The sequence below is a fragment of the Rhea americana genome, unplaced genomic scaffold (assembly GCF_003343005.1).
Source record: "Rhea americana isolate MKP2758 unplaced genomic scaffold, rheAme1 scaffold_40, whole genome shotgun sequence".
Lineage (NCBI taxonomy): Eukaryota > Metazoa > Chordata > Aves > Rheiformes > Rheidae > Rhea > Rhea americana.
In genome coordinates this window covers 2,447,969-2,457,861 of record NW_028186535.1, presented here as the reverse complement: position 1 = coordinate 2,457,861, position 9,893 = coordinate 2,447,969, and the positions used below count along the sequence as shown (strand labels likewise).

The 9,893-nt window shown below is 43.3% G+C and overlaps 2 protein-coding genes across 3 annotated transcripts in view; one reads left to right on the top strand and one right to left on the bottom strand.

Annotated features, from left to right (window-relative positions):
• The first annotated feature begins 496 nt into the window (after window positions 1–496).
• Window positions 497–9,893, top strand: part of ZFAND1 (zinc finger AN1-type containing 1) — a 10,816-nt gene continuing 1,419 nt past the window's right edge. Inside the window, exons 1-6 of one of the 2 annotated variants that reach the window (XM_085314332.1) lie at window positions 497–623; window positions 2,010–2,052; window positions 2,850–2,889; window positions 3,323–3,387; window positions 3,474–3,565; window positions 4,338–4,462. In XM_085314332.1, coding sequence (XP_085170458.1) covers window positions 569–623; window positions 2,010–2,052; window positions 2,850–2,889; window positions 3,323–3,387; window positions 3,474–3,565; window positions 4,338–4,462 — 420 coding nt within the window. In that variant the 5' untranslated portion in view covers window positions 497–568. Of the gene's footprint in view, window positions 624–2,009; window positions 2,053–2,849; window positions 2,890–3,259; window positions 3,388–3,473; window positions 3,566–4,337; window positions 4,463–9,893 lie in introns of both variants that reach the window. The other variant, XM_085314331.1, reaches the window with a different exon arrangement.
• Window positions 7,188–9,887, bottom strand: LOC146590605 (uncharacterized). Its single transcript, XM_085314330.1, is given in 2 exon segments — window positions 7,188–8,485; window positions 8,487–9,887. Coding segments are annotated over 2 exon segments (1,710 nt in total). The 5' UTR covers window positions 9,492–9,887; the 3' UTR covers window positions 7,188–7,780.

The following is a 9,893-nucleotide window of genomic DNA, read 5'->3' as shown; positions in this document are numbered from 1 at the left end:
AATTCCCAAGGATAGAAATGTAGCTTTTTAAAAATAAAGACGCACGCCTAAGGAAACATAATTGACAGAAAAATCAAACTGTGTGGATGAAACATCACGGGAAGTCGTGTTTTCCCATCCTCTTTCCTCTGTCTCTTGAAATAACCCCTATCCTGAGACGCAACACAACTGCAGAAGTAAAGCAGATACGGACGCTGCTTATTTTCCTTTTCCTGAGAGTGGCCGGCCGATACACGAAGCGCTCCCGAGTGCGCACCCGCGGCTCTGCCCGCACCCAAGCCGGAGCCCTCTCTGCAGCACTACATCTCCGCGCGGCTCCTGTAAGAGCCCCGACGCGCCCAGCCGGGCGGAGCGACAGACACGGCCACTAGCCCCACCCCGCGGCCGCCCCCGCGGCCCCGCCCACTGCCGCGGCCCCGCCCACCGTCCCCTCCCCCTGCGCCACGCCACGGCTCTATACCGCCCCTACCTGTCCGCCGACGGGCAGCCACGTGGCCTCCGGTAGYCCGGCAGCCTTTGCGCGCGCCGCTTCCACAGCTTTCCGCGGCGCAGGCGCGGCGTGCGGGAAATGGCGGAGCTGGAGCTCGGGCAGCACTGCGGGGTGGCGCAGTGCCGCCAGCTGGGTAGGGAAGGGCGCGGCGGGTGGGTGTCTCGCAGGGTGGCCGAGCCGCGGCCCCCCGCGGCACGCGCCGGGGAGGCGGCCCCGCTGTGGCTAGGGGCGGGGCCGAGGCGCGGCGGGGGCGGGGCCGAGGCGCGGCGGGGGCGGGGCCGAGGCGCGGCGGGGGCGGGGCATCTCCCCCGGGGCGCGCTCTGTGCTGCTGCAGGCAGGTGCGATTTAAAGCTTGCTTCGTTCGTGTTTTTTTTTTCTCCGAACGAGACTATGCTCTGTCTTGTCTGCTGTTGTTAGTAGGCAGATATAACAATGCCGTTCAAAGTGATGGGTTTTCCTACTGATAAGGACGTTTAAGAGGTGTTTTGCTAATGGTAATAACTAGAAAGGCAAGATAAGCTGCACAGCCGCAGATCCAGTTGTAACTGTTAGCAGGGGCTAAATGTCCCAGAGCCAGGTCTTACTGGTATAACATACAGCAGCTCTRTGTGCCTGCTTTGCTCACTGTTGTTATTACCCTCTTTTCCCTTCCCTTGCCTTGCGAAGGAAGGAAAAATGCTCATACTGCAAGCTACAAAGCTGGGTGCAGATGAGAGCACCCAGTCTGTAGATGGAATGACTGGGATCCTCGCGATCCGGATCCTTTGTGATCCGGTTGCTTACACTCCATCAAAGCTGGAGGATGACGAATGGAGTAACAGCTTGGAGGTGGGCGTTCAGAGCCGTAGGTGATGTGGCTGCGTTTGGAAAACAGCAAAGCAATTTTGTCTGTAAGAATTGGAATAGTGGATGGCGGAYGTGTACAGAGCCTTAATAAGTATATTCAATTTTAATACAGAAGCAGAGTATGTATGGTAGGAAGGCTAGAGAGGAAGGAGCAGGATCATCAGGATTTTCATGCAGAGGAGCTGCTAGCTTTTTGGAAGAAATTCCATCTCTTGCAGTTAATAATCTGTATACTAAAACTGAAATTTGTCCAGTGCTCYATTATACAGTAACTAATATTTTGAGTGATCTCATAATAGATTGTGTTTTGAGGATAATGTTGCTCATCAGGCCAGTGAAATGTTTTAGTTTCAAAGTCTGATATTAAAAGAACTTCTTCTAGGAATGTAAAGCATAATTCCAGCATCTGGAACATATAAAAATGCAATTTTCATCCTTGTATGTTTTTCAGAAATACTAAATAGAGTAATTAACAGTGTAACTGTGTTACAAAAGCTCCTTCTAGGTACTGTGTAGATGCAGTTTCTAAATGCCCTTGCAAAGATACCCTATGGCATAGGTAAGCAAAAGCTAGTCTTGTAAATATTAAGGTAAAATTAAATATTAAGCTAAAAGTTATTAGCAAAACAATGACCATGTTGTCTAACTGAAAGCAAATCTCTCTTGGTTTCAGATTTTCTCCCCTTTGTATGTGATGGCTGTTCAGGAGTATTTTGGTAGGTTTTTTTATGTTATGTGCTGCTAGTTTTGCTAAGTTTTTCTTACAGTGAAAGTTGTATAGAGGTAGATGTCTAAAACACAATGTGACTCACAATTTAGATGTATTCAATTAAAAAATAATTTGTTCACTGAACCTGCCACCTTTCTCCAAAGACATTGTAGTAGAAGTTTGCAATCTGTGGGAATATTTCTAGAATATAGATAACTTGTTATGCAAAGTTGTTGAATTAGACCTCGTGTTGCTTTTTTGTTTGTTTGTTTGTGGTTTTTTTGGGGGGTATTTTGTCATGTAGAAATGATTGAAGTTTTTCTAGGTCTCAAATTAGAGCCTGCACTTTGATTCAATAAAGTACAGTTCAGATCAGCAGCCTTAAGCTAAGGGCRGATTTGACTGTCATTTAACATTTCACTTTAAATGTCAGGAGCCTTCAAGGCAGTTCTGCTGTTGTGGAAGGTGATCCAAAATCCATTTAAAATTTATAGACCAATTCCAGTTGCTTTGAGTTGAATTCTTAAGCATGCCAATATCTTTATCCTCTTAGAATGCTTTCTTGATTTCAGGTGCAAGTCCAATGAGCTAAATGTACTACATACTCTGGAAAAAAAAATCAAATCCATTAATGATGTGAAATCTGTAAGTTAGAAGAAACTTTGTGGAAGAATGATTATATAATTGAATTGTTGCTATGATAAAATMTTTCAGATCACTCTTCAAACACTTATGTTTCCACATGCAGTTTTCTTTTCTAGAAATTTTGTTAATGATGTGATATTTTCTTCTCTTGCCACTAAGCCTGCAGCACAGGAGCCGGGATGCTCATGGRTGTTCTGAGGTAATCTAATAATAAATGATTAGCACGTAATATATTAAAATACCATGTAACTTATCTAACTGCATCTTTTGAGATTAGATATTTATGCTTAGTATATTGGTGTGAAGTACCTAACTGAGAGTATGACAAGCTTAACAAATGAATCTACTATCTTCCTGTGTGTCAGAGGTAAATCAGGTTGGAGTAGGRTGGTGGTTCTTTTCCTAATTCTGAGCTAAACCTAACAAAAATAGGAGAAGTAGGTGAGACTCCCCAGACAAGTTTCACCCACAGAGTTGTGAGCTAGCACAGTTCTTGAGGGAAGCTGGGGTGGTGACTTGTATCTGTAATATCTGCTTATTTACACAGAATATTTCATACTAATGCTTAGGTGAATATAAGAAATAACTGTGTGAAATCAGATCAGCATAGATCTTACCCATGCTCATTTAAGGACTGCAATGGAAAGGAGCTTTTACCAGTTTTATGCCCCTGCTGTGGAAAACATTTTTGCTTAAGGTGAGTGCAACAGAATGTTGAAACATAAATATCCTTTCATTAATGTACTGAAAAGGTCATGGAAGTTTTCCACTCTGTTGGTACAGGCACCGGCATCAATCAGACCATGAATGTGAGAAGTTGGACACACCAAAACCTCGAATGGCTGCCACCCAGCAGCTAGTTCAAAATATTATAGGCAAGTACAGGGGCTATTTTTTTCCCCCAGTAGGCTATTTGAGCTTGTTATAAAAGCATGGAGGTGCCTTGATTAAATAGCCCTAAACCCATATGTCAGCATGTAATTCTGTTCCTGTAGACTGAGACAAGATAAAAAGAGTAGGTATCTGTAAAGAGTATCTTTGAAGACTAAATCAGATTCAGGTTTCTTTCAGGATGATTGTCTTGGTTCTCATTCTACAAATACTATAATGTAATAAATTGTAGCTAGCAATTTCTGTTAAATCATACCCACATAGCCCAATGGTTATATATCCTGGGTATAYATGCCAGTCTACTGGGATATGCCAACAATGCTGGGGTTTTTTTTGTTTTTTTTTTTTTAATAAAAGTTGAGACCACAGTGTGATGTTTTCTACCTTTAAATTAGACCTATGGCAGGAAAGAGAATAAATAAGCACTGCATAACCTGTTACCATGTGGATTCTGTGATGGCCGCACATACAGAAGCACTGGTGGTTGAATTCAGCTTTTGCAATCTAGTGCTATATAAACACATAGGTTGTATCTACATTTCAGGACCGAACCACATAGCAATTCTGTTAGCACCGTGTACAATTTCATATGCTCTGAAGTACTAGTACCTAGTTTTGTGGCTTCTGGAATGCATGGTGGAGATGCAAACATTAGAGATATGAGGCCCAGTGCCTGAGTCAAAGATACATTCAGATGAGTTTTAACAGAGTTGGAGAAAACTGGATTCACGCTAACAGAAACATTATTGTCCTCAGATGCTAAAAAAAGTGAGCAAGCCAAAAGCAAAAAACGGAAAGGAGCGAAAAACAGTGAGACAGCAGCAAAGGTGGCACTAATGAAACTGAAAATGCACGCCTGTGGGGATAAGTCTTTGCCTCAGGTCAGTCATACTTGTTTTCAATAACTGACTTATCAAAGAAGAGGAGAAGTTTTCTAGATTTTTTTTTTCTTCATTTAGTTCCCTGCCCACCCACCCACATTGGTTTTAGTCTTAATTTTACAAGCCTACAATCTTTTATATGAAGACTTCAACTTGGCAATCTCATTAATTTCTGATCTGTTACAAGATGTCTACATACAGTTTAGAGCAATCAGGTCAAATTCCCTCCTATTTTAACAGAAATGTATTTGCCTGCCACACAGCTAGCCTATCTCATAGGGRTGCTTTTCATGATGGGTACTGAAAGGCTTCTGGCACACATTGGGGACACAATTTGTACAACTCTGTCCCATGCACAACTGAACTTTGTGTTCTGTAAATTTTCTTTCCTGTTTCTACTACTCAGATTTAAGAGATATATATTTCATTTTTACGTGAAGTGAACCTGAGGTTAGTTGTTCCTGGTTTGGCTCAAAGATGGTCTTGATAGTTGCTTATGTTTCATTCAGCCTTTAATTTCTTTGATTCTTGAACTACTTAAACAAAATTCCTTATTGTTTATCACTACAGTGGCCACGCATACCAAGAGTTCTTCCCTCCTCCCCTCCCCCCCCCAGATTAGGATTATGTTGGTTTGGAAAACCCTTACTTTTTTCATGTAGGGTTTTACTTCAGATCAGTACTTACGTGTCCTGTTTAAGGAACTGTGTTTAAATAGCTTTTCACAACACTTATGTTGGAGCACATAAAGTTTAGGCCTTTTATATTGAATTTATAATACTGACAATGTGATAGTTTTATTATTAGGTGTTGTCTTTGTAGCATACATTTAATTATTATCTGTAAAATAACAACAACTAGCCGCTTTCTGAATCCTGTCACGAATTTGTCTCTGCTTTAAACTGTGCTTAAAAATTCTGCTTAGGCAGGAAACACAATAAAAAAACCTACTTGTAGCATACTTCACAGATAAATAAATATGTGTTGGAAGAAGTGATTGATTTCAAATACTGCAGAACTATTAAAAAAATAAAACAACCTCCATATTTATAAGGAAATTAAAGTTGCTTCCTAATTTCAAAGCCAGTAAGCTGTAGCACAAATGACTGTATGCTAATTTCTTTCATTATTCATTTTCTCAATTGGATATTTTTTAACTATCTTGAAATGTGATAATTGTAACACTGTTAAATTAACCTGTTAGTCTCCAATACCTGGCTATTTAAATTGCTTCTCAGACTCCTGGCTGCGGTGTTTTACTGCTTTCTATTGCCCAGCTCTTTTCAGTCAAGTGATAGTTTTTTAATATGAAGTTTCTGGGATTCCTCTTAGACACATTAGTTCTCGCATTGCTATATAGAGGAGACAGAGCCAGATTTTCCTTAGCAGTACAAGGACAGGGGACAATGGCCATAAACTGCAACATGGAAAATTCCAATTGGATAACAGGAAAAAATATTCAGAGTGAGGGTGGTGAGACTTTGGTACAAGTTGCCCTAACAGGTGCAACAAGTTTCCAACTATGGAATCTTCATCTTTGTGATGTTCAGAACTTCACTGGATCTGACTCTGAGCAATCTAATCTACTTTGAGAGGTAGATCCAGCTTTCAAATTGGCTCTGTTTAGAGTCATCTCATCCAAACCTGTGCTCAACAGGAGCTTTCTGACTGTGTTATTCTATGATCGGGAAAATAAGGCTTAGATTTATCTTAACTTTTCTCTGACCCCTTCCTCGAGATTAGCTTCCTACAGGTAATTTTTTTTTTTTTTTTTTTTTTTTTTTTTTGTTTTCAGAGAGGATATGAGTTACCCTTCTTGAGACTGACCAGCTCAAAACAGGAATGCTGCAAACTAACATTAGTTACTGTGTCCCTGATTGACTGGTATTTTCTTGGGTATGGCACAGGAAGCATATCCCATAGTTTGAGATGCAATAGTAGAATGAGCTGCTCTGAGAATTACACTCCAATGAGCTGTGGAAGACTGTCTCCTCATCCGTTGAACATGAAAAGGAAGTGTAGGAAGGTGCTGAGGCACAAACAGTAGTTGAGTGATGTCAGTAATGCAGAATGGCTCTCTTAGTTGTTTTACAGGTTGTGGTCACTTACATTTTTAGCTCAGGTACTACTTCCCTTGCCCTTTGTCATATTCCTTGATGTTAAAAATGTTTGCATGTGGAGAGAACTCAAGTTTTGAGGAAAATACACAAGTTGAAAGTCAGATTCATTTCTGTGAAAATAGTTGGAGGAACTCTTGTCGTTCTAGGTAAAACATAAATAAATCCATTAAAAACAGTAAGACTGTTTTACTTGATTGTATTTGGCTTGGACTCATCATGGGACATCTTAACAGATGAATATATCAATGATACTTGCTTCTGCATTTTCAGTTAGAAATAAACCTGAAGAAGAATTTATCCCAATCCCCTACTTAAAGTCTTTCATAAGTTACTCCTGAAATGTTTCACTCCAGTAGATTTTCAAAGAACATTAGTATATAAAAGTAGGGAAAATGGGATAAATGATGAGGTGGGCCAAGACCAAAATGCTACTTTGTGAAGCAGGCATTTCTAGCACAGTGGATTGTTCTGTTTCAACAGCTTTTGCATTCTAGTTTGAGTCAGATTATACTGCTGCCAAAAGCCAGCCTTGCCTATTTAAAGTCACCTTTTCCTCTTCAGATCAGTCACTGTYGTCTAATAGATCCAGGGCAGAGACTGTTTTTCTTATGTCTGTCTGCCGTAGCMCATTATTGGCAAGACGGGAAGGAACACACACATCAATGTGATGCAAGTTCAATCCAACTTTATTCCTTTGTCTATCTAGYTTATATATCTTTTCCAGCAAGCTCATGTATCCAYGCACCTCGCAAAGCATTTCTGTTTGTTGTCTAGCATTGTCCACATGCATCTGCTCAGTTTCTAATTGGCTGCTGTGTTGACTCCCTTTCTGGATGCACGTCCTGTGAGTGATCACAGGCTTCTGCTTACCTTATCTTCTTAATCCTCTTGCCCTCGAGGAATTCCTCCTTGGTGACCTTTGAATGGCTTGTTGCTTACTTCAGCTCTTCATAGTCCTGCAAGATAGCCAAGGCCCCGACACCTCCCCCTCTTTTTTCAAAAACAGAAGCAGCTATCCTCTGCATGGATTGCTGTAAGCATTGCAATATACAGGGTAGACATACAAGTAACATCAGGACAACCAATCCCATAAGCATAAATTGATGAAAAAGAGAAGCAAGCCAAGARCTTAAACCTAGCGATTTTAACCAACTTTCCAAGCCCCAACTCTCCTCCTTCAGTTTACTCATCCCATTCTTTAAATCYCGTTTCCCTGCAATGGAGTTCCATCCTTTTTAAACTTAGAATGGCACTCAATTGCCTTGTGTCCAAATTTTTGGCACCTGCCGCAGTTCCCATTAAATCCTTTCAGGCTCCCAGTTAACGCTCCACCCTGCCCTCTCGATCTTTCCGGACAGTTTCTTTTCATGTGACCTACTTTTCCACATTGATAACAGGCGCCTTTTGGACCCCTGTCTCCCTTACCCAACACTCTTCCTTCTTTCAGCACTGCAGCTAATGCAGTGGCATGTATTTTTGCCTTTTGCTCTTCTTCGACTAATGGTGCTCTGGCACAGGCCTCTATCATCTGAGTGATGGATGCCCCAGGGGGTAATGTTGCAAGCAACTGCTTACATGCCCTATTGGCATTCTGCACYGCCAATTCYTTTACCAACAGCRTTTTCATGTCTGGGGGAACATTTGGCGCGAGGTCAAGAGCATCCTTCAAACGATCAACAAATCCAAAAAATGTCTCATCAGGTTTCTGCGTAATCTTAGTGTATGGTAGTTGCGGGGTACCCACTTGTGGCAGTGCTAAGAATGCCGCCAAGGCCGCGTTCTTAGATTGCTGCAAGATTCTAGGGTGTAAAGCTGCCTGCGCTGCTGGATCCCTATATTGACCATTTCCCATTAGCTGATCCAAGCTGGCAACCCGCAGAGGATCATCTCCTCCATAATTTGAATAGGTTCAAATTATTCATTTGCTTTTCCTCCAGCCTTTCCTGCCATTTTGCCATCCACAACATGAAAGTGGTTGATGACAAAATAAGCTCCATCACTGCCCTTTCCTTACCACACACCACCGACTGTAGCCATGACAACACCCCTTCCCTTTCTCGGGCCTCTTCCCCCATGCCTCCAAGCTGCCGCTGTATCTCAAGCRTTTCCTCTTTTTCCTGCCTGCTGAAACACCCATCTGCCCCAAACTTAGATTGCAAGTAATTCTGTGCCTCATCCAGCGTCATTTCTCCCTCCTCTACCATTCTCCGCAGCCAGCGTTTCTGCCGATTCACCCCGTCCRGATTTACCCCTTTTGCCCCGTGGCCTGCCCTACAGCCGACCGCCCRACCYGACTCAAATTTGTCGATCTGTCGTTCAATGTTCTCTACCCCCTTTACGAYTGAATTATGGGCAGCCTTATACGCTGCCTGTATGTCCCTTCGTCCCGATCCCCAGTCAAGGCGCTTCATCTGATCCAACAAGGCAGTCATCCTGTCGGCTTGGCTGCGGAGCTCTTGACAAATCTCTCTCAGCTGCTCTTGGTCCCCTGGCTCATCATCCGGCAGCGGGACCTTTACTGGATCAATGTCCATATTCGCTGGGGGAGCGGTAGACGCCGGATGTTCCTCCCCTTCCCAGGGTGGCAAATCATCGTCTATTCCACCCCAAGCCTCCTTTTCGGCTATGGACACAGGACAGGCACGCAGGGGACACTTGAGATCATCATCGTCAGGCACCTCCTCATACTGAGGTCCCGAGCCACTCACAGCCGCCCATTCTGAGTCTCCCGAGCCTTCATGCTCCTCACCAGTACATTGTACGGCGCAGCAAATGGTGGCGGCAACAGCCGCTTCCCCKTGCAGCTGTTCCAGCATCAGTCGGACCGGTCGATATATCTTTGCCAACGCCCGTGCCTCCTTGGATCCCACTTGCACATTTTCCCAGATTCCTTTCCGACTCGTTCCCATGCTTCCAGCTTGTATACTTGTGGAGCTTCCACTATAAGCCCCTTTCTTCGGCACCACAGTAATAAATCAGTTAAGTCTGACTTCGTTATCTGGGTGTCCGTTTTCCGAGCCAATTTCAACAGGCTCTCTATTGCTGCTTGTTCTATCGCTGATGCAGCGACCCCCCATCCTGCTTCCCTGACTCACCGGTCAGTCGTGGCCACAATCCGCCTTTCTTCGGGCGCCCAGCTACTGTCGCTGGCTATGCAGGATCCTTGCCCGCTTACGGCTCCACTACTACCCCAGTTGGTCTCTGAGGATCACGTCGGGGTCACCAGATGCCGTAGCCCGTTATTGGCAAGACGGGAAGGAACACACACATCAATGTGATGCAAGTTCAATCCAACTTTATTCCTTTGTCTA